Source organism: Debaryomyces hansenii (genome assembly GCF_000006445.2).
Source record: "Debaryomyces hansenii CBS767 chromosome F complete sequence".
NCBI classification, from domain to species: Eukaryota; Fungi; Ascomycota; class Pichiomycetes; order Serinales; family Debaryomycetaceae; genus Debaryomyces; species Debaryomyces hansenii.
This window is the reverse complement of record NC_006048.2, coordinates 1,237,967-1,260,405: the sequence shown is the minus strand read 5'-3', so window position 1 is coordinate 1,260,405 and position 22,439 is coordinate 1,237,967. Positions and strand designations below refer to the sequence as shown.

Sequence of the window (22,439 nt, the reverse complement as noted above, 5' to 3'; positions counted from 1 at the left end):
GAGAAGTTAAAAGCACCATGCCAAAAAAAGCCAATCATACATCAAAAAAAAGCCAAAAAAAAAAAGACTTTATAGTCAAGATTTTTGATTTAATAGTTGATTTTTTTGATCAATTAACCCTGATCAAATTCTTGTAGAATACGAATTAAGGACACCAACTAATGAAAGTCTATCATTTATGACTATAAAATCATAACTATTTTTTATTTTTTTTTCATTATTTTCTATATTAATTTCATAAGGATAATACTCTTATATTGTAAAGATAAAATTATTTAATCCATTAAATGCTTGTTGTAATTAGTTTGGATTTTGTGGATTAACTTCTGAATTTAGATGAGGAATTCTGAACACAATTGGTAGATAGAACAAATTCTATATTGTCGACCTTCGATAGATCATGGCACAAGTGAAATATCAGCGAGTATGGTGATATCGTACATGGTGAATGAATAAATGGATTGGAAAATTTCGTTCGACCTGACCCCGCGAGCAAGGTTTTTTGCAGTCATTGGCTTCCTGAGAACTTGTTGTTCCCCCACCAACTCAATGGAGCTCATGCTCAATAGCTCAATAATTTAGAAGCATTTCAGAGGTTTCATGCACAGGTGGGCAGGTAATATTTACCATATACAATGAATATATTTAGTTCTTCTAGAGCAAGTAAAAATGTCGTACCATAGTATGTACAACGTCTCCATGCTTTTAAATTCTCGCAATGACTATCCAAATATTCTGTTTCGGCTAATCCAGGCGAGCAGGCATCACTGCTAGGTAAATGCACGGATTGCACCTCCATTTATATTACGCGAAGCTTAGATAGAACTATAATCAGACCGGCTACAGGGATGTATTAGCTTCACATTGCCATGTAACGTCTCAATTCATCCATGTGTTGAACATAACCAATATTGGCCGGACTAAATGATATCAGCTTATCATTATATGAGATATGATACTACAGACCATCCGTATGATAACCGTCGTATGCTATTACATGCTTATTTAGCCTGGGTACGGTCCACCCACCTCATTCCCGCTAGAAATAGCAAATCTACTCGCCCTGAGATACGGCTATCTCTCGGTGATGTGAAAGTCGCCAACTGTTTTTGGAACTTTTAACCGCCCTCATACCCAGTTATACCACTACCACGCCACTCACCGTATTTGCAGTAGTTGTGTCTGTGTCTGGCCGAATGTGCCTGGCCGTATGTGGCCGAATGTGCTTGGTCGTATGTCAGAGTGCATATAGACCACAACTTTTTAAAGCCTAATCCGAGGAAAGTTATTCCGCTGTTTGACTACACAGGACAAATGCTGAAAGACATCCATGCGCATACCTGGAAACGCTGCGTACATTACAGACCGAGAAACAAACTTGATAAAAAAATTCAATGAGTTTTTTTTAAGTGTTACCCGCATTGGGTCCAGTTTCTGGAAAATTTTCACTCTCACCATCAACAGTTGAGTGAAAAAAAAAAATTTCTCTATATTCTTTCGTTTTTGAACATAACTCTTTACCAAGGAATAGTAAATTAAAATGGGTGCCTACAAGTATTTAGAAGAATTGCAAAGAAAGAAGCAATCTGATGTCATGAGATTCTTACATCGTGTCAGATGTTGGGAATACAGACAAAAGACTGTTATCCACAGAGCTTCTAGACCATCTAGACCAGACAAGGCTAGAAGATTAGGATACAAGGCCAAGCAAGGTTTCGTTATCTACCGTGTTAGAGTCAGAAGAGGTGGTAGAAAGAGACCAGCTCCAAAGGGTGCTACTTACGGTAAGCCAGTTAACCACGGTGTTAACCAATTGAAGTACCAAAGAGCTTTAAGAGCCACTGCCGAAGAACGTGTCGGTCGTCGTGCTTCTAACTTGAGAGTCTTAAACTCTTACTGGGTTAACGAAGATTCTACCTACAAGTACTTCGAAGTTATCTTACTTGACCCATCCCACAAGGCTATCAGAAGAGATGCTAGATACAACTGGATTGCTAACCCAGTTCACAAGCACAGAGAAGCCAGAGGTCTTACTTCCACCGGTAAGAAGTCCAGAGGTATCAACAAGGGTCACTTATTCAACAACACCAAGGCTGGTCGTCGTCACACTTGGAAGAGAAACAACACCTTATCCTTATGGAGATACAGATCTTAAGTGTGATTTCCGCTCGATATGTGCACGGGTTTTGGCCTATGCTACGTTCAATTGGATATTTTACATTTAACATGCAAGGTTTGGTTAATTATTATATGCATATTATATAGTTTTTAATGTATTTTGCCTGTATTAATTATCGTGTACAACTACTACGTCGTAATCCTCTACTTTTTAACCCCGTTCGTTCAGGTATCCTACAGATGCTGCATCTCCCTCTACTACCTGTCTGCGTATTCCTCCGTTCATCCATTTCTTCGATATCTCTGGCTCATCCATTGTGATCTCGGAGTCAACAGCATAAATTTTTTTTGTACACAAAATTAATTGACGAGATTGACTCTTGCCCTAATCTCAATTTTCATAAAATCAATTAATTACTCCCAACACAATTTAAATTTGTTAACCAATATTTGAAGGTCAATTTCAAACGATTAATTAAGGAAATCCTTTATAGAATAAGTAATTGTTCAATTTAACTATTTTTGAATATTGTTTGATTATTTTAATTCAATTATTTGATTATTCAGGAGAAAATGCCAAACCATACTAAAACTGCCATTTTATCGGTTTACGATAAAACTGGATTATTAGACTTAGCCAAGGGATTAGTCGCTCAAGATGTTCGTATTTTAGCATCTGGTGGTACCTCGAAGTTGATTCGTGGAGCCGGTTTCCCAGTTGAAGACGTTTCTACGATCACCCATGCCCCGGAAATGTTAGGTGGTAGAGTTAAGACCTTACACCCAGCTGTTCACGGTGGTATTTTGGCCAGAGACTTGAAGAGTGACGAAGCTGACTTAGAAGCTCAAGGTATTGAAAAGGTTGATATTGTTGTCTGTAACTTGTACCCATTCAAGGAAACTGTGTCTAAGGCCGCTGTTACCATTGAAGAAGCTGTCGAGGAAGTTGACATTGGTGGTGTTACTTTGTTGAGAGCTGCTGCTAAGAACCATTCCAGAGTCACTATTTTGTCTGATCCTAAGGATTACGCCGGCTTTTTGGAACAATTAAAGACTGGTGAAATTTCGACTGATGCTAGAAACAGATACGCATTGAAGGCTTTCGAACATACCGCAGACTACGATGTTGCTATCTCTGATTTCTTCAGAAAGGAATACGCTGAAAACGTATCTCAATTACCATTAAGGTACGGTGCCAACCCTCACCAAAAGCCTGCTCAAGCTTTTGTTACCCAAGGTGAACTTCCTTTCAAGGTTTTGTCCGGTTCCCCAGGTTACATCAACTTATTGGATGCCTTAAACTCGTGGCCATTAGTTAAGGAATTATCAGCTTCCTTAAATTTACCAGCCGCCGCCTCTTTCAAACACGTTTCCCCAGCTGGTTGTGCTGTCGGTTTACCATTGTCAGATGTTGAAAAGAAGATTTACTTTGTTGAAGACATCGAAAACTTATCTCCATTAGCTAACGCTTATGCTAGAGCTAGAGGTGCTGACAGAATGTCGTCTTTTGGTGACTGGATCGCTTTATCCAACATTGTTGATTTACCAACTGCCCAAATTATTTCTAAGGAAGTTTCCGATGGTGTAATTGCTCCAGGTTATTCTGATGAAGCTTTGGCAATCTTAAAGAAAAAGAAGGGTGGTAAGTACTGTATTTTACAGATTGACCCTAACTACAACCCAGATAACTTGGAATCAAGACAAGTTTACGGTATCACTTTGCAACAAAAGAGAAATGACGCCATCATCAAGGGTAACTCCTTCAAAGAAATCGTTTCCAAGAACAAGGAATTAACTGAACAAGGTACCATTGATTTAACAGTGGCAACTATTGTTTTGAAGTACACTCAATCTAACTCGGTTTGTTACGCCAAGAATGGTATGGTTATTGGTTTAGGTGCTGGTCAACAATCTCGTATCCACTGTACTAGATTAGCTGGTGACAAGGCTGACAACTGGTGGTTCAGACAACATCCAAAGGTTTTAGGTATGAAATGGGCCAAGGGTGTTAAGAGACCTGAAAAGTCCAACGCCATCGATTTATTCGTCACTGGCCAAATTCCATCCTCTGAACCAGAAAAGACTGAATATGAAAGTAAGTTTGCTGAATTGCCAGAACCTTTGACTGAAAAAGAAAGAGAAGAATGGTTAGGCAAGTTAACCGATGTTGCTTTATCTTCTGACGCTTTCTTCCCATTCCCTGATAATGTTTACAGAGCTGTCAGATCTGGTGTTAAGTTCATCGCTGCTCCATCTGGTTCTGTTATGGATAAGGCGGTCTTTGGTGCTGCTGATTCTTTCGATGTTGTCTACGTCGAAAACCCAATTCGTTTATTCCATCATTAAATAAGTAACTTGTTTAATTATTTTTTGCTTTTTTGTAGTTTAATTCATTCCACATTACTTAGATTATATAGCAATATCATATCACATTATTAGCTATCCGTTCTGTTCTATGCTTTGTTGATTGCAACATTTCACTGGTAGTACTGAAGTCGTGCGAAACACTTTTCAATTGGCAGTTGGGAAATTTCAAATAAACACGTAAACTCCAACTAAAAGCGTATACTTTCTAGAAGATCAATCGTTGAATCTCTAATTGACCTAACTATCTATAAGACTAAAGTATAAAAGTCAACGATGGCGTCAGAATATACTTATGATGAAGAAGGGGAGACTTGGCCATTCTTTGTAATTGCCATTCTCACATTCATCTTGGTACCACTCACAATTAAGTGGGTGTATAGAATCTTGAATGCGGACGATCCTATAAGTTATAACTCTAAAATTAAGGGTTCAATACTTGAAGACTCCAGTACAGTATCTGTGGAGAATTTGAGAAAGATCAAAGAGTACCAACTCAAACAAAAATCGTCCAGATTCATCAACAGAACATTGCTTGTCTTAATTTTAGGATGGGCAACTGTGATATATATTGCATTATACTATACTAAGGAAGCTGATTTAACTGGAGCATTTGATCCATATACCATTTTGGATATTTCGTCGTCTGCCTCCGAAAGAGAGATTAAGAGTCGCTATAGAAAGTTATCGTTGAAGTTCCATCCAGATAAATTACCTAAGGACATAACAGAGGCCGTGAAGGAAGAGATGGAGACTGCATTTATCAAAATTAATATGGCTTATAAGGCATTGACCGATGAAGTTACCAGAAATAACTTTTTGAAATACGGACACCCAGATGGTCCTCAAAATGTTTCACATGGTATTGCGCTTCCAAAGTTTTTGGTCGAAGGAAAGTATTCGCCATTTATGGTTGTTGTGTATTTCGTGTTGGTTGGAGTTTTATTACCTTTTATCGTGGGTAGTTGGTGGAATAATGTGAAGACACACACCAAAAAAGGTTTACATGTCGACACAGCTGCTTTATTCACGAGAAAATTAACTGATAGAAATCCAGCTAAGATCGTTACACCATATGATATTTTGGACTGGGTGTGTTTATCTCATGAGATCAGAACTAATTTCAAACACTTACATATTAATCAAATTAGAGATTTAATTGCATGGCATTTATTCCGCAATTTTGAGTTTACATCAAAGAACCCAAATTTTGAAATGGATAAATTGAAAATTGTTGCACTTTTGCCTACATTAATTAATGGCTTAATTGATATTGCAACTGTATTCAGACAAGTGGATATTTTAATAACTGCCTGTGATTTACGTAAATCCGTTATTCAAGCAGTTAAGCCTGTTGGCAAATACCAGGAATTATTGCAATTACCATATGTTGATGAAAAGGTGGTAGAAAAGCAACAAGTCAAGAAATTAGGAAAATTGTTTACATTGTCAAAAGAAGAATTGTCGAAAACCTTAGGTATTGAAGATGCTGAAAAGTTGAAAACTACTATGAATGTTGCTGCACACATTCCATCTCTTCGAGTAATTGATGCTGGGTTTAAAGTGCCTGGTGAAGATGTTGTACCACCTTTGTCAAATGCACATTTATATGTGAAGTTTTTAGTGAAATCACCAAAGCTTAAATCATCTCCTGAAATCCCGGAAGAAAACTTAAAAGATGAAGAAACATTAGAATACCTTAAGAATCCTTTGAAATCAAATGAAGAACAACCAGCCTTACCGTATTCTTATGCTCCATATTTTCCAAAGAGTATCGGCAATTCTTGGACAGGGTTTTTAATTGCTCAAAAGGACAATAAATTAGTAGAAGGCACTGAAGCCTCAACTTTAAGTCATATTAATTTGAGTAACCTTGAACTTACCCAAGAAAAATGGATCGATGGCAAAGATGATGTTATAGTGAGTTCGTTCAAGATTCCAATGAATGGCCCTGCTCCAGCAAACGAAGGTAAAACACATTACAGATTAATATTGAAGAATAATGCTTACTTCGGATGTGATGTGGATATCCCAGTTGTCATGACAGTTAAGGCCGCTCCTATGGTATTAACCAGAAAGACTAACCAAGATGTTGAATCTGATGACGAAAGTGATATTTCCGATCCAGAAGAAGACACAATTGCCGGGGCATTAGCAGCTTTCAGAGGTGGTAATGTCAAGAAGTCTGAAATAAAAGAAGCTGAATCAGCCGATGTGTCAGATGAAAGCGATACTGAAAGTATTTTCACTGATATCAACACTGATACAGAAGATGAAGGTGATAATTAAGCTTGTACTATATTATACGTATATTAAATATAAGTTTTTATAAAATTAAAATATAAATGAAAGTCTAATACTTCTTAAACTTTAATGGACAATATTACCGCATCGGGATTCGATAATCCTTGTTCTTTATAATATTCCTTAACCTCACCGTTCTTAATGAAACCATGTTTCAAGTACCACTCAATTGCCTGGGAATTCTCTACGTGGACATGTAACATGATTTCGTGTATAAACCTTCTCTTGGTTTCTGCAATCACATATTCCAAGAGTTTGGCACCGATACCCAAGTTCCTGTAGGCCTTCAAGACAGCAAAGCTTTCTAAATAGATTGCATTGGGAATAGCCTCCGATGGTAATTGCAGCTGTTGGCTCACTTCGTAGCTATCAGTCTTATGCGTCGTATTAATGGCTTTACCTTTGACTGCTCCGACAGGTAATTCTGAATAAAATGCCAACTTCACGATTTGATCACTATTTAACGAATCCTTATACCATGACTCAGGATAAGTAGTTGGCAAACTCACTTCATTTATCTTTTTAAACACTCCGATGTTATTTGACGTCAAGTCATCCAACGATATGATATCTCTAGGCATTGTAGTATATTGGCCTGTTGATTGTCATACAAAATGGTTTCTTCACCATTTCGATATTTTTCACCATACCTAATAGTCACATGACTGATGATTGCAAATTGCCCATTCATGAATGGCCAAATTTTCCGATAATTACAACCCATTGTGGTATATAGAAGGTCATACATGAGGCTTTACTAGCATGGTTGATGTCATGATGATTATGTGAAGTTATATTATTGTATTTAGGGCATCATAGTAAAACTGTGAAACATTGAAGCTCACGAAACTTCAGTTTTTATGGATTATCGACTATTTTTACCACCTACGAGAGCCACCGACTGCAAAGAAATGATTTTCCTTCCAAAGCAAATAGATGTTCATAAAGAAATGGTATGTAGATGGTTTCTTCATGTGTCAATGAAAACTGGGGGGGATCATAATAAGGCCCCAAAAACACGTGATGGATATTTGTGGATCTAGTACGAAGTAGTTAACCAAAAAGTCAACTTAAACGACCAGGAAAAGCAACATATAAATAGAGAACTGTTATAAGTCAAAAACATCATGATAGCTACGATCCTAGTGGTCTTATTTGTTGCATATTTGTTGAGAAATGTGTTCTCGGGGATTGAGATTTCCAACCCGAATAAAGGTGAGACAGCAGAAACTATTGTTGAAGGCAAATTTACCCCCGTAAGTTTAGCAAAATACAATGGTAGTGACGATCCCAAGATATTCATTGCTGTTAGAAATAGAGTGTTCAATGTGACAATGGGAGCAGCCTTTTATGGTCCTGGTGGGCCTTACGAGAACTTTGCAGGTAGAGACGCTTCTCGTGGGTTATCCAAAAATTCCTTTGAGTTAGAATGCTTGACACCTGTAGACCAACCAATTGACCCTTTAGATAACTTGACTAGCGATGAGATAGAATCCTTAGACAGCTGGGAAGAGCATTTTGAAAATAAATATCCTGTGGTGGGTACGCTCCATGAAAACGACACAGTTTGATTTAGTTTTCGAATTGCTTTGGTTAAGGTGTACACGATAACGGATAAGGAGGCTCCTACGGGTCAAAACACTAACTTTTCCAACATTAGACACTCGATTTTAATGTATAGTGAATATATATGGCATAATGTAGGTCGTGTACTAAAATCAAATATTTCGAAGTGAAAATGTCGATTTGATGTAATAGATGTAATTGAAGTTAAAGAACCTCATCTCTCATATATATCTACAGAATGAGTTACCGGGGAAGAGGTAGAGGTGGCTTCCACAATAATAACAACAACAATAATAACAGAAGTAACTTCAACCAGCAAAATGTCGATCAATTTGTCTCAGCAAACTCAATTCCAGTTGAAATTTTAGGCTGGAATGGTGCAACTCCAGACGAGTGCATTAAGTTCATTTCGAGGAAGTGTAGAATAGTTGTGAGTAACTCTAGCGTTGATCCAGCTACAGGGGTATTAAAGGGTTACGTGAAGACTCCCAAGGAAGCAGATGAATTATGTACTTGGTCTGGTGTGAAATTCGCCGGACAGTCATTGAAAATTACAAAAGCTACGGCAGCCGACTCTATGTCGTCACAAATGGGAGGAACAATCGGTAACAGTGGTGGCTCTACTATTGAAACGATTACTCTGTTTTTGAAAACCAGATATCAACCGGAAATTAAAATGTTGAATTTAAGTAGCGTGCAGCAAGATGCTAATTTGGTTTCAAAGGGTTTCTTTGCCTCCATATCGACCACATCAAAGTTTTTCCCGGCTTTAATGAAAATAGCAAAAGAATTGAAGCTAGATGTAAATAGTGTTGATTTATCTGGCAATAATCTAACTGATATCAGCACAATCTCTACTTTAGCACAAACCTTTCCATTATTACAAAATTTGTCTTTACTGAACAACAACTTCAATCGTTTAAAGCTGTTTGAGACCTGGAGGCACAAATTAAATTTCTTGAGGGAATTGATAATCATAGGTAATCCACTTTTTAACAACCAAGCAAATCCAAATGATGTTTTAAATATCAAGATCGAATTGATGAAATCATTCCCAAGACTTATTGTGTTGAACGGCGAGATAGTCAGAAATGAACAATTGTTACTTAGTAATCTTACATTTCCTTTTGAATCGTCTCAATCAATGTTTTTCCAAGATGAAGAAGTACAAAATATGTCGACAAATTTCATTACCAATTTTTACAAGTTATGGGACAGCAATAGACAAGACTTATTGGTTTTATATCAGGAGAACTCTCAATTCTCAATGCAAGTTGACTCATCTCATCCTTATGTCATGGACACAAATACAACAGGGAGTTATGGCAGCTCTACAGATTTTGGCTACTACTTACCTCAATCTCGTAACTTGACCAGGGTATCTTCTGTGAAATCAAGGGCTACTCGTGTTGCTCAGGGCCAGGAGCAAATATTCAAGTTGTTTTCACAATTACCCAAAACCCGTCATGATTTACTTTCCCATCCACAACTTTTTAGTATGGAAAGTCATAGGTTCCCGCAATTGAACGGTATAATAATTACTTTACATGGTTCATTTGAAGAAACAGCAATCCCAGATAATAATGAAGCGGTTCTGGGAAATCAAGGTCAGCCAAGAAATCGTTATGGCTCCCAAAAACATAAAAAAATTGCATTAAGTACAAAAAGTTTCGACAGAACATTTGTCGTCATTCCAGGACCAAATGGTAGCTTTATTGTTGCTAGTGATCTTCTCTCGATTAGATCGTTTGGTGGATCTGAGGCGTGGAATGATATAACAAGATCAGCAGAAGGAACGCCTCAACCACAAGTAGCAGCTCCACCTGCTAATATTCCACCAGTAGCTCCTCCAAGTCAAGTCCCTACTCCAACGCCAACAGCTGCGGATTTACCTGCTGAAGTGAAAGCAAATTTGAACCCAATACAACAGGACATCTTGGTAAAGATATTGTTAGAAACCAAATTAAATCTTCAGTATGGTATTATGCTTTGTGAACAAAGCAATTGGGATTACCAGCAATGTACTATAAATTTTAAAAACTCAGTTGCATCTTTACCGAGAGATGCGTATATAGCTTGAATAGAATGTATATCAATAAATTATAGTTCACAATTCATCGTCGATAGGTTACTAAAACTATATAGTTTCTCGCCGTTTGTAATTGATCTCTATCTTTCAATTCCATACAAAGATCTATCTCATTGTGTTATATACAATTTACGATAATGATTATGGCTGACTCTGTAGCCGTACATCGCGAGCGAAAATGAATGTAAAATAGTAGAATTCTTTTGATCCACTGGCTATCAATGGTATATTAAATAATAGAGAGTATATAATGGGGTATAATATTGCGATGATCAGTGACTTCTTCTACCCTCAGCCTGGGGGGGTAGAATTTCATGTGTATCATTTATCCCAAAAACTAATAGATATGGGACATTCAGTTATAATCATTACTCATGACTATGGGTCAAGAAATGGAATTCGAACTTTAACTAATGGATTGAAAGTGTATTACGTTCCTTTTTATGTTGTTTACAGAAGTTCGGCTATTCCGACTGTATTTCTGATATTGCCAATAATACGAAATATTTTCATCCGGGAGCAGATTGATATTGTACATGGACATGGATCATTATCAACTATTTGTGGTGAAGCAATTCTTCATGCACGTACAATGGGATTAAAGACTGTGTTCACTGATCATTCTTTGTACGGATTTGCAAACATTACATCAGTTGTGGGGAATAAATTGTTGAAATTTACATTAAGTGATGTGGGACACGTTATCTGTGTGTCACATACATGCAAAGAGAACACCGTGTTAAGAGCATCTTTAGATCCTTTAAATGTTTCAGTAATACCGAATGCTGTTATTGCAAAAGACTTTTCGCCATTAGAGCCAGAAAAGAAATCGTTAAGAAAGAATATTACAATTGTGGTGATATCTAGATTGTTCCCGAATAAAGGTGCTGATCTCTTAACTGCAATTATTCCTACTATTTGTGCACAGAAACCGGAAGTAAGGTTTTTGATTGCAGGGGATGGACCTAAGTTTCTTGATTTGGAGCAAATGCGTGAAAAGTATTACTTACAAGAAAGAGTTACGTTAATTGGAGCCGTAAAGCATGAGGAAGTTAGAGACGTAATGGTACAAGGCGATATATACTTACATCCTTCTCTAACAGAAGCGTTTGGTACTGTGATCGTGGAAGCTGCTTCATGTGGATTGTTTGTAGTTACTACAAAAGTTGGTGGAATACCTGAAGTCTTGCCTAGCCATATGACAAGTTTTGCGGATCCCGAGGAAAACTCTTTGGTAGCAGCAACATTAAAGGCAGTGAACTTGATTGAATCTGGTGATATTGACACATCGACGTTTTTTGATGAGGTATCAAGAATGTATAGTTGGAAGAATATTGCATGTAGAACTGAGAACGTTTACAATTCTTTGGATTTAAAAAAATTAAATCAGCCATTGGTACAAAGACTACAGAAATATCATTGCTGTGGTATAATTGCCGGCAAATTGTTTGTCTTATGTGTTGTTTTGGATATTGTATTTTATTTAATGTTGGAATACTTTTATCCAGCCGATCATATTGACAAAGCAACAAAATGGCCAAAGAAAACTAAGAAGGTGAATTCGCACGATGAAGAAATAACTGATACAAGGGCAGCTGTTGATTACTGTAAATAATATATATATATATTAATTTAATGATGATAATGACGATAATTAAGAGAGCGTAAGGCTCCTCTGTTCAAAGTAATTAGTAGCCTTTTCTTCTAGCGTCAAAGCCATATACTTCGGCATAGTAGCTTTAGGTCTCCATAGTGTGGAATTATTAGAAATATTAACAAGTTTTATATTTTTAGAGATATCTCTGAGATATGAAGAATTCCGTTCAAACCCTAATGCAACATCTAATGAGTTTTTCGTCTTAAACTTGGTTACTAGTGGTTGTTCTAGCCAATCCAGGCTTGGATCTTTTCTACTCTCCTGATTAGTAGAATTATACTTCAATAGCTTTCTTAGGACCATAATTTCATCAAGCAAAGCCATGTTAGCATTGTGCTGATTTTCAGTTTCTAAATTGGCGAACTTTTTGAAAATACCCCCACCTTCTATAATCAGAGGGGACCCAAGTAGCTCTTCTATTTCTAATTCTAATTTTTGATTAGCTTCCAATAGATCTTGATATTTTTGATGTGATTCTTCATTCTTATCCTTTATTTGGTCTAGTTCAATTTTAAGATTCTGAATGTATTCTTTATTTTTAACAGAAGTTGATTCCATACTGTTTTGTAAAAACTTTATATTTAGCTGCAATTCTTGAATAATTTTTTCCTTTTCAAAGAGTTTGGTAGATATGCCAGCATATTTTGGTTTTATGAGTTTGAGCTCTTCTTCCGCATCATTCTTTGTTGTGTTTACATCTAATGCAATATGATTACCATCAAGCAAAGAATATATTCCTGGAAGTATACGATGATTATCTATTACTTGCAACTCCATAAAACAATCTCTACGTTTCAAAATTTCTAGTAATGAGGTGAATTTTGAGTTAGATCCAACTTCCTTATTCTCAAAGATATTCTTCACCAACAGTGCATCAATAGAAACCGAACTCTTATTTAAGCGACTTTCTACTTCGATCTGTGCTAAAATATTCAGCAATAAACCAATAGGAGAGTTCAATTCTGCTAATGAGGAGGAAAAATGCGGCATTGACAGCATTGAAATATTTATACTTTTACCATTACTGAATGCATCATTTAATTCAAGTATAAGTTGGTCAAACTTTGTTTCCTGTCTCAAGCTTGTGGAAGATATTTTATCCAATTGCTCAATTGATGGTATATTCTCTTCTTTTATACCATGAGAAGTATCAAGAAAACCTTTTAGAATATTAACGATTTTGATGCATATGCTAGCTTCATTTTGAAATGACTCTAAGAGAAACTTGGAACAAGAAGCGTTTAGGAAATATACGCCTGTCTCCTCTTCTTCAAATTTTAAATCCATTAGCTCAATGGTTTCTAATAAGAAGTCGTGAATGTAATCAGTATTAATGCCTTCATAATCTCCTTCCTTCAAATATGTTGTAGAGTTATCTATCTTTAATTGTAAATCCGAGACCTTCTTATAAAATTTATCTTCAACAGATGTGTACGTTTCATGACCATAATTAAATTCCCATAAAGCAGACACATTTTGTAAAAAGCTCTTCAATGTGTAGAAACGATTTGTGACAGTAAATAATATGCTTTTCCTATACGTAGCACCCTTGTCAATAGCCATTGTAACGATATTATTGACCACAGATATTGAGGATACAACTATCTTTATTAAAAGAAGAATTTTAAGAACTGTCGTATATGTAGCATTTGGTAAGTGCATGTTTTCCTGCAATATTTCTAGTTTTGAATTAATCAAATCATGTGTTATTCTATAAGATTCATTAGAAGCTTGAGCCTTCTTGAATTCAAGTTGTAATGCTTCTAATTGTATTTGCAAGTCTTCTAAATTCTCATCATCGCTTACATTATTATTGGATCTCTTTTTGAATTCGGAAATTTTTGACTCCATATACTTATTCTTTCGATCAAGATCCTGAATCACTATTTCATTATTCATTATTTTAGAAGATAAGTTATAAATATCCTTTCGCAACTCTTTTTCAACTAGTGCTTGGTTTTCTTCGAGACTCTTATCTAATTCATGCAATTCGGTCAACTCGTCGACTGTTTTTGTAAGACTTGAAACTTTCGAATTAAGACTATCGTTCTCTATGTTTAAATGCTCAATCATCTTTTCCAGTTGCAATGCCGAATCTAACTGACTTTGTAACGAGTCAATTGTCTCTTGGGCAACCGATATGTTTCGAAGAAGCTGATCGTGAGAACCAATTTCTTTTTCATTTAAAACTAATCTTTGATTTAGGTCATGGATTTCTTTCTTAAGATTCAATTCATTTTCAGCCGATAATTTTTGAAGACTTGTAAGGGCAATCTCCAACAGCTTGTTTCGCAGGAGAATAATTTGGATATCTACTTCATTGGCATTCGAATGTTCCATCAGAGCTATTATTTCCTGTTCTATTTGATTATTTAGTTGTACTTCTTCCAGCATGATTTGAAAATCCGTTCTCAAGTCCTCATATTTCAGTTGCAACTCGTCCAATGCTTGATTTACCTTGTGATTCGACTCCTCAAGAAATTCTTTGTCTGTTGTCACCATCTCCAATTTGGATTCTACGGATTGAGTAGCATTCTGATGTTGTATTACTTCTTCTTTAAGTTGTTCAATTTTCCTTTTGAGCTCCTTGGCCTCTTCATTGGCATTTCTTAGCTTATCTTGCAACTTATTGATAATATTTTCAAGATTCAGAGTATCCGTGGCTTTCGATTTTTGCAACGAGCTCGAACTTATTAATGACTGCCTAACAAATACCCCGTAGTTTCCATCCTTTTTTTCACATTCGAAATATCGTATATCGTTCACTGATCCATCATTCTTCCCGTTGGCACGTTGAAGCTCAACTCCAATCCATTTTCCTGAAGCGAATTGAGTTTGTCCAATAAACCGTATAATCCCTGGGTCATCTTTAACAAAAACCTGTTGGTTTATTGACAATTCTTCCATGAGTTGCAGGAATAACCTAACGCATTTAATTATAACAAATTATTTGTGGATTTTTTACGCGATCTCGATCTACGCGAGAATCAAACGATGGTGATAAACAAGCACTAAAACTAATACATTTGTCGTCAAAGTGATACTATATGTCCTTTATTAATAGGAAACAAGTCCACGAGCAATATCCGAACAATTCAGGAATGTCACATCAAAGCAATACATCAATATCTACCCCAGGGAACGCTTCTAATAATCAGAAACGAGCATTGGGGAACTTAAAACTTGAGTTGTTAAATGAACAGAAACAAGAAATAAGGGAAGCTTTCTCTCTTTTTGATATGAACAACGATGGCTGTTTAGATTACCATGAGTTAAAAGTGGCGTTCAGAGCGTTAGGTTTTGAATTGTCAAAAAGAGAAGTGTTGGATATTATCCACGAATATGACACAGATGACAGGAATTTAATCACGTACGAAAACTTTTTCCAGGCAGGTATGTATATTTGAGGTAGAATAATTTGGCATTGGTAGTTTACGGACTGTTTTGAAGATCATTGACTTACATTTAGAGCGGTACTAACTTTTTTTTATAGTCGGCGAAAAAATTGTGAATAGGGACCCATTGGACGAAATACGTAGAGCCTTCAAGTTGTTCGACGATGATGGTACGGGAAAAATTAGTTTAAGAAACTTAAGAAGAGTGGCCAAGGAATTAGGAGAGAATTTAACCGATGACGAATTGAGAGCTATGATTGACGAATTTGATCTAGATGAAGATGGAGAGAGTATGTATAATTCAAATTACTGAAACAAGCATGTCTAGAATCATGAACAAGAATACTAACCTTTTACCATAGTCAATGAACAGGAATTCATTAATATTTGTACAGAATAGTATAAATAGCACTCTTAACAGTGATTTGCGTTTAATCTGGAGGTTTTATACGAAAAACCTTCAATTTTGTATATTAATATATTAATTTGTTTACATAAATGCTCTTTACTCGTAGAGGAAACAGGAGGTCATATCGTAAGTACTGACTTATGTTTCTTAGTTCTTACTGACTAGTAATTCATATTCCTGTATATAGTCCTGAGCGTAATTTTTCAAAATTTCGTTAAATTTTCACTTTTTCACCGGTGTATTAAGAAGATCAACAGTTGTTCAACGTTTAATATAGATTAGATATGTCTTGGAATACGGCTAAGAAGAGATTTCAAAGGGAAGTCGAAAATTACCCTAAGGCTCTTCGTGATGTTTACTTAGCAAAGACTAATAAATACACCTTGCCAACCTTTGAGACCAAGGAATGGCCTCTCGCAAAGTGGGAAAGAAAAACCAAGCTTGAACAGATCGGATTTGCTAATGGTGACCTTGCCTATATTACTGAAGGAGAAAAGAAGGGAACAGTCTCTACCATTTTCCAATATTCTCCAGAAATGAACTCATTTTTATTGGCAGATGTCACTTCCAAAAAGCTTCTTCCAAAGCAAAACTGGGTTGAGCACCAGTCGAGTCATCTCATTGACTACCCAGAATATGTCAAGCGTGAACATATAAAACTTGCTGCCAAAGACAAAGACGAGAATGGAAAGGTTTACTACGTTGTCGCTGACGACGTTGTTTACAAAGAAAAATATTATGACGAAAGATACAGGAGATGGTTACCAAAGAGATTCGTGAAAAATCATGATTCTATAGAAATACCATGGCCAAACCCTCCACAAGATCCTAAGGATGATCATTTATCTACAAGTCAGCAAGCGGCTTTTGAAAGAACTTATGAGTTACAGTCTATTGCTAAACCACCAGTACCAACTGACGCATTATTACAATTAAGAAACCCATACTCTAAACATAAGAAGCGTGTGCTCAGTGAAGCTCAAGCCAGAAAGGTTAATGCTCCAGATATGCCATTATCAGATGAACAAAAGATTTACTTGGCTAAGAAAGCAACTGAGCCTAAGAAGGTGTACAAGAATTTGTCTGAAGAAATACAAGATTTCATTGGTTCCAGAATGGCTGATCACGTCAACAAGATTGATAATCCATCCTTACTTGCTCACTTGGATGCCTTATCTGAATCCAAGATTCCAGACTTTGCTAAAACTATGAAGAATATTGAAGACGCTGAACTCGAGAAGCAAAAGAAACTTCACAACCAAGCAATCTAAAAATCCCTTCATTAATTTCAACACAATACAAAATATTTGTATGTAACTATTATATAACATAGGATTTTCATGTATATACTCATCTAAAGAAACTACTATAAATTGAAGAAATTTCGTAGTGATCGTTAATTGATCATTATGTGTATTATAATTGTCAGAAACTGCTTAAATAGATATATGACATATTAACCTATAACTTTTCGTAATCTATTTTACCTTCTAATTTCTTCACGTCTGCAACCTTTCTAGCCGCCTTCATTAAGTCGTTTTGAAGAATATAATCTCTTTCCTCTCTGATAGCGAAGAAACCAGCTTCAGTAATGACATTTCTAATATCTGCACCATTAAATCCATCACTCATTTTGACCACAGCTTCAAAATCAAACTCACCTTGCTTAGCAACTTTAGTAGTATGAATCTTGAAAATTTCCAATCTACCGGCTTCATTAGGCAAGCCGATTTCAATTTTTCTGTCAAGTCTTCCAGCTCTCAACAATGCAGGATCTAATGTATCTGGTCTATTAGTGGCCATAATAACCTTTGTTTGACCAAGCGTGTCAAATCCATCCATTTGATTTAATAATTCCATCAAGGTTCTTTGAATTTCACGATCAGCAGAGGTACCCTCACTGAATCTACGACCACCAATGGCATCAACTTCATCCATGAAAATAATACAAGGTTCGTGCTCCTTAGCGTATGCAAACATTTCTCTAATCAATCTCGCAGATTCACCAATATACTTATCGACAATTGCTGATGCAGGCGAGAATATAAAGTTAGCACCAATTGTAGCAGCAACTGCCTTTGCCAACAATGTTTTACCCGTACCTGGAGGTCCATATAATAATACACCCTTTGGCGATTTAATACCCACTCTTGTGAACAACTCTGGATTCTTCAATGGCAATTCAATAACCTCACGCAACTCTCTGATCTGGTCGGTTAAACCACCAATTCCATTGAACGAAATTTCACCCGGTTCGAAGGTTGTCATATTATAGACCAAAGGATCGACTTCTCTAGGCAAGATTCTCATAATCGTCAACGTAGTCATGTCCAACGACACTCTCACCCCGTTTTTCAAGCTCTCCTTCTTGATAGTGTTACGACATCCAACAATATAACGAGGTCCGCTCGATGCCTTGACAATAAACCTCTCGTCGTCTAATTGCTTTAACACTTCCCCAATGATTTGCCCGACCGATTGCAACGCTTTTATATCGTTCTCTGTCTTATCATAATCTGAATCCAAGTCTCGTATGCTCAACCTTAACTCCTTTAACCTAGCATCCCACTTCCTATGCTCAATCAACTTATCCTTGAACTTGGACAATGCCCTTTCTCTCTCGGGATCGGCCGATTCCGCCGTTGTATCGTTTTGTTGTCCATCAGCATTCAATGCGGTCAAAAGTGGATCATTTTCTTCGGCACTCATTATTATCGATATTTGTAGACGATATTATTGAGATTCTATTACAATGGTATAAATTGTGATATTAATTGGTCTGTTTTAACCTTTATTACACTCTAAAAACCTGTTCCTATCTCTTCTATACCCTAAGCAGTGGCAAACATAGTTGAAGGTTTTTGTATTTCGTCGCACTACCAAATTTGCCTCACGTGAAAAGTTTGAAGAGAGAAAAATTTATGAATGTCAACTATAGCATTAACAAGAAAGGACCATTGGGAGCTGTATATCGTAGTTAAGGATTATAAACGATGGAATTTCATGCAGTTATCTTGTGTGGATCGGGTAAAGCCTTGTCTCCATTTTCTCAGGTGAGATCTACGGGGATGCCCAAGGCGCTTTTACCGATTGCGAACAGACCTATGATTGATTATGTATTGGAATGGTGTGAAAAGGCATTCTTTCCGAAAGTGACAGTGGTATGTGACACTGATTCTAGCGAACAAGTGCAAAAGGCGTTAGATCAATACAATAGCGAAAAGAGTAAAAAGGAAAAGGCTAAGGAGGATGCGGACGGCGATGATGACGACAGCTCGTTCTCACGGTCGGTGGAGATATTGGGGCTTGACAGCAGTTCTAGTGGTGAGGTATTGTACCATTTGTATAAGACATCGGCGTTGAAGACGAATCCACATTTTGTGATCTTGCCGTGCGATTTCATAACCAACTTGCCTCCACAAGTATTGATCGAGGCGTACAGAAATAGAAACGAATCGGACCTTGGGTTGATGGTTTATTATAGAAATCAGCTTGATATAGAAGATAAGAAATCGAAGATTTTTCCTAAAAACTATACGATCTATTCTGACTTGCCCGACGGCCAATGTCAACTCTTGGACATCTATTCCAAGGAGGATATTGATTTCCACAAGACGTTACAAATAAGAACCCAGATGTGTTGGAAATTTCCTAATTCGACAATTAGTACCAAGTTATTGAATGGCTCAGTTTTCTTTGGATCAGTGGACCGTATATTCGCCGTGTTTGACCAGGAAGACAAATGCACAGAATCGTATTTTCACGATAGATCGATCACCAAGGTTATCCGTGATTTATCCAGAAGATCTTGGAAACACTCGGATCCCAAAGATACTGTGGGATTTTGCATTTTACCTGATCAGGCTACTTTTTTCAGGGTTAATAATACACCAGTATTGATGGAAGCCAACAGGCATTTTATGAAATTGCAAGCTATGGCTAAGGGTCAGCACCAGCAACAGACATCGCATCCTAAGGATAAAGCATCTGCTAATATTGGAATAGATTGCTCGATTGGAGAGAATACGTCTGTTGGAGAAAAGACAAATGTTAAAAGAACTATTGTTGGTTCTTCTTGTAGTATTGGAAAGAGAGTTAAATTAACAGGCTGTCTCATTTTAAATAATATCACGATCGAAGATGACGTTCAGCTTGAAAATTGTATATTAGGAAATGGTGTTATCATACGTTCTAAGCTGAGATTAACCAATTGTAACGTTGAATCGAGTCTCGAGGTTGCAAAGGGTACTCATTCAAAGGGTGATACTTTGTTATGTCTCTCTTTGGAAGGTATTGTTGAGGATGATGAAGAAGAGTTTGCAGTTGATTCCGGTGAATCTGATTCTGACGATGAATCTGGAAGTGACTACAGCTATGATGATTATGATGAATACGATGATAATTCAGATGGATTATTCGCTCATTGAAGTTACCAATAAACATTGTTTGGTTATCTTACTTAAATACTTATCGATTGTATATTTACCAAGCCTTATCTATATATGTAACCCCATAATCCTAACTAGATAAATGAAAACTATGTAATAATAATATTATACATGTATGCAAGTTGAAGGTAGACCTCATTTTTTGGGCGATTTTACTGAAGCCTCATTTTGTCCATTAAGTCTTCTTCTTTTAATGTCGCTATCTTTTTCCAAAGACTTTTTCTTTTTTGAAGTCCTTGCATCGACTTCATCGTGATCTCTGTCGGTTGAATCGCTATCACCCTCGTCCGATGTGCTGCAAACGTCTTCCAGAGATTGATATTGCAGCTGTTGTGATTGTGATTGTTTTTGTTTCTGATGCATTCTCATTCTTGCAATATGGTCCGATGACTTCAATTGTTTGAAGTTTGCTCTTTGTTTATAAGAATGAGTAACTGATAACGGAGGAAAGCTGGGTCTAAAATGATATCCCGGAGCCAAATCCAGTGAAAAAGAAAACGCATAATCCAAAGGAATATGCAATTCCTCATCCCCACCTTGGGGCGTCTCCTTACTTTCTTTGCCATCCTTCTGCTCTTGATTCGACGCATTTATATTTGTATTGCTATCACCTTGTCCATGATTGATATTCGTAATTTCCGCCCGCTTTGTCAACGCCCAGTTCTCGATATCTTCCCCATTTGTAATCACTCCGAGTAGGTCGTCTAGACATTCCAAGTACCCCATATGACGATGCAAACCATTTCCATTATTTGTTAACCGATACAACGCTGCTACGGACTTGGCGGCATTAGCAAATTCCACCTTATGTTTAGAGTTGTTTGCAGTACCAGACGTCGACGAATTATACAATGACACCACTGACTTTGCTGCATTCTTAAATTCCGTCGTTAACTCCCTATTCAACTCATTAATTGATGCTTGGTTCACGGGCTTTGTTGGCGGGAGATCTGACGATAAGTTGGATAAATCCATATTTCAAATATTTAAGCCTTTTTGTTTTACTGGTGAATGTTTTCTGTTACGTTCGGTCTTCAGATTGTCTTCTATTTTACAATATATCTTGCTTATTATATCCTTTCAGGCTTTATTCACTCACTAAACACAAGGAGAGAATTTTTGTAACAGCTTTTTGGATGATGATCAGAATTGGAATGTGCACGTGATGTCTATATGGATTTACAAAAAACACCTAGCTAGTAGTATTCAAGAAGAGAATATTGCAGAGGTACATCAAGAACTAAGAATGGTGAAATCTACATTAATCTACAGATACGATGGTATGTATGAAGTAGACACATAGAAAAAATTGGATTACAAATGAGAGACTAACAAATACCACTAGCACTTCCATTATGCGGATCAGTCGACGATAATAACGATCCATCATTGATGGACCAGAAGAAGAAATGTAAGATTCTTATCAGTAGAATCACGCCCAATTCCGAACCACAGGCCACAATTGAGTCGGGACAGTATAACATTCACTACTTGATAGATAATTCGATAATATACTTGAGCATTTGCGATAAATCATATCCTAGAAAATTGGCGTTTTCGTATCTATCGGAGATCTCACACGAGTTCTGGAATTCCCACGGTCAAGAGGCGTTGAGCAATAGTGCCAGACCGTTTGGGTTCAGTTCGTTCGATAACTTTTTGGGCAAGACGAAGAAGATTTACCAGGATCAAAGAGCGCAATCCAACTTGGACAAGTTGAATAACGACCTAGCAGATGTCAAGAAGGTCATGACCAAGAATATTGAAGATTTGTTATACAGAGGTGACTCATTGGACAAAATGAGTGATTTGTCGTCGAGTTTGAGAAATGATTCTATCAAGTATAGGAAGCATGCTCAGAAGATTAATTTCGATGCTTTACTCAGACAATACGCACCAATCGTTGGATGTGGTTTGTTCTTTGTCTTCTTGGTTTGGTATATGTTCCTTAGATAGGCCTACTATGTACGCTATAATGTATAATTAGTATTAAATGACAATTGTAGTGTTTCTCGTATGAAATATTATTCGGTCGCATATTTTTGAGCAATATCAACAGCTCACTTGAAGGTCCATGATATTTAACCAA

The 22,439-nt window shown here is 36.8% G+C and overlaps 17 protein-coding genes across 17 annotated transcripts; 11 read left to right on the top strand and 6 right to left on the bottom strand. All coding sequences in view use genetic code 12, as the record gives it.

Annotated features, from left to right (window-relative positions):
- Positions 1–398: 398 nt before the first annotated feature.
- Positions 399–560, bottom strand: DEHA2F15026g (DEHA2F15026p; the record flags this gene model as incomplete). The annotated part of the gene is made up of 1 exon (XM_461013.1): positions 399–560. The coding sequence occupies one exon, from the start codon at positions 558–560 to the stop codon at positions 399–401; it is 162 nt and encodes a 53-aa protein (XP_461013.1).
- A 38-nt stretch (positions 561–598) lies between these two features.
- On the bottom strand, positions 599–799 carry DEHA2F15004g (DEHA2F15004p; the record flags this gene model as incomplete). Its single annotated transcript, XM_461012.1, has 1 exon — positions 599–799. The coding sequence occupies one exon, from the start codon at positions 797–799 to the stop codon at positions 599–601; it is 201 nt and encodes a 66-aa protein (XP_461012.2).
- Positions 800–1,540: 741 nt separating this feature from the next.
- DEHA2F14982g (60S ribosomal protein L15) lies at positions 1,541–2,155 on the top strand (the record flags this gene model as incomplete). The annotated part of the gene is made up of 1 exon (XM_461011.1): positions 1,541–2,155. The coding sequence occupies one exon, from the start codon at positions 1,541–1,543 to the stop codon at positions 2,153–2,155; it is 615 nt and encodes a 204-aa protein (XP_461011.1).
- A 536-nt stretch (positions 2,156–2,691) lies between these two features.
- Positions 2,692–4,464, top strand: DEHA2F14960g (DEHA2F14960p; the record flags this gene model as incomplete). The annotated part of the gene is made up of 1 exon (XM_461010.1): positions 2,692–4,464. The coding sequence occupies one exon, from the start codon at positions 2,692–2,694 to the stop codon at positions 4,462–4,464; it is 1,773 nt and encodes a 590-aa protein (XP_461010.1).
- A 294-nt stretch (positions 4,465–4,758) lies between these two features.
- On the top strand, positions 4,759–6,771 carry DEHA2F14938g (DEHA2F14938p; the record flags this gene model as incomplete). The annotated part of the gene is made up of 1 exon (XM_461009.1): positions 4,759–6,771. One exon carries the CDS (start codon positions 4,759–4,761, stop codon positions 6,769–6,771), a length of 2,013 nt encoding a protein of 670 aa, XP_461009.1.
- A 74-nt stretch (positions 6,772–6,845) lies between these two features.
- Positions 6,846–7,367, bottom strand: DEHA2F14916g (DEHA2F14916p; the record flags this gene model as incomplete). The annotated part of the gene is made up of 1 exon (XM_461008.1): positions 6,846–7,367. One exon carries the CDS (start codon positions 7,365–7,367, stop codon positions 6,846–6,848), a length of 522 nt encoding a protein of 173 aa, XP_461008.2.
- A 279-nt stretch (positions 7,368–7,646) lies between these two features.
- DEHA2F14894g (DEHA2F14894p) lies at positions 7,647–7,829 on the top strand (the record flags this gene model as incomplete). Its single annotated transcript, XM_002770780.1, has 1 exon — positions 7,647–7,829. One exon carries the CDS (start codon positions 7,647–7,649, stop codon positions 7,827–7,829), a length of 183 nt encoding a protein of 60 aa, XP_002770826.1.
- Positions 7,830–7,913: 84 nt separating this feature from the next.
- Positions 7,914–8,357, top strand: DEHA2F14872g (DEHA2F14872p; the record flags this gene model as incomplete). Its single annotated transcript, XM_461007.1, has 1 exon — positions 7,914–8,357. The coding sequence occupies one exon, from the start codon at positions 7,914–7,916 to the stop codon at positions 8,355–8,357; it is 444 nt and encodes a 147-aa protein (XP_461007.1).
- A 233-nt stretch (positions 8,358–8,590) lies between these two features.
- Positions 8,591–10,432, top strand: DEHA2F14850g (DEHA2F14850p; the record flags this gene model as incomplete). Its single annotated transcript, XM_461006.1, has 1 exon — positions 8,591–10,432. One exon carries the CDS (start codon positions 8,591–8,593, stop codon positions 10,430–10,432), a length of 1,842 nt encoding a protein of 613 aa, XP_461006.2.
- A 259-nt stretch (positions 10,433–10,691) lies between these two features.
- On the top strand, positions 10,692–12,056 carry DEHA2F14828g (DEHA2F14828p; the record flags this gene model as incomplete). Its single annotated transcript, XM_461005.1, has 1 exon — positions 10,692–12,056. The coding sequence occupies one exon, from the start codon at positions 10,692–10,694 to the stop codon at positions 12,054–12,056; it is 1,365 nt and encodes a 454-aa protein (XP_461005.2).
- Positions 12,057–12,095: 39 nt separating this feature from the next.
- Positions 12,096–15,005, bottom strand: DEHA2F14806g (DEHA2F14806p; the record flags this gene model as incomplete). The annotated part of the gene is made up of 1 exon (XM_461004.1): positions 12,096–15,005. The coding sequence occupies one exon, from the start codon at positions 15,003–15,005 to the stop codon at positions 12,096–12,098; it is 2,910 nt and encodes a 969-aa protein (XP_461004.2).
- Positions 15,006–15,199: 194 nt separating this feature from the next.
- DEHA2F14784g (DEHA2F14784p) lies at positions 15,200–15,893 on the top strand (the record flags this gene model as incomplete). Its single annotated transcript, XM_461003.2, has 3 exons — positions 15,200–15,491; positions 15,592–15,783; positions 15,856–15,893. The coding sequence occupies 3 exons, from the start codon at positions 15,200–15,202 to the stop codon at positions 15,891–15,893; spliced, it is 522 nt and encodes a 173-aa protein (XP_461003.2).
- Positions 15,894–16,186: 293 nt separating this feature from the next.
- Positions 16,187–17,173, top strand: DEHA2F14762g (mitochondrial 54S ribosomal protein YmL40; the record flags this gene model as incomplete). Its single annotated transcript, XM_002770779.1, has 1 exon — positions 16,187–17,173. One exon carries the CDS (start codon positions 16,187–16,189, stop codon positions 17,171–17,173), a length of 987 nt encoding a protein of 328 aa, XP_002770825.1.
- A 190-nt stretch (positions 17,174–17,363) lies between these two features.
- DEHA2F14740g (DEHA2F14740p) lies at positions 17,364–18,611 on the bottom strand (the record flags this gene model as incomplete). Its single annotated transcript, XM_461002.1, has 1 exon — positions 17,364–18,611. The coding sequence occupies one exon, from the start codon at positions 18,609–18,611 to the stop codon at positions 17,364–17,366; it is 1,248 nt and encodes a 415-aa protein (XP_461002.1).
- A 284-nt stretch (positions 18,612–18,895) lies between these two features.
- Positions 18,896–20,329, top strand: DEHA2F14718g (DEHA2F14718p; the record flags this gene model as incomplete). Its single annotated transcript, XM_461001.1, has 1 exon — positions 18,896–20,329. The coding sequence occupies one exon, from the start codon at positions 18,896–18,898 to the stop codon at positions 20,327–20,329; it is 1,434 nt and encodes a 477-aa protein (XP_461001.2).
- Positions 20,330–20,485: 156 nt separating this feature from the next.
- DEHA2F14696g (DEHA2F14696p) lies at positions 20,486–21,325 on the bottom strand (the record flags this gene model as incomplete). Its single annotated transcript, XM_461000.1, has 1 exon — positions 20,486–21,325. The coding sequence occupies one exon, from the start codon at positions 21,323–21,325 to the stop codon at positions 20,486–20,488; it is 840 nt and encodes a 279-aa protein (XP_461000.2).
- Positions 21,326–21,596: 271 nt separating this feature from the next.
- Positions 21,597–22,306, top strand: DEHA2F14674g (DEHA2F14674p; the record flags this gene model as incomplete). Its single annotated transcript, XM_460999.2, has 2 exons — positions 21,597–21,630; positions 21,696–22,306. The coding sequence occupies 2 exons, from the start codon at positions 21,597–21,599 to the stop codon at positions 22,304–22,306; spliced, it is 645 nt and encodes a 214-aa protein (XP_460999.2).
- Positions 22,307–22,439: the final 133 nt, after the last annotated feature.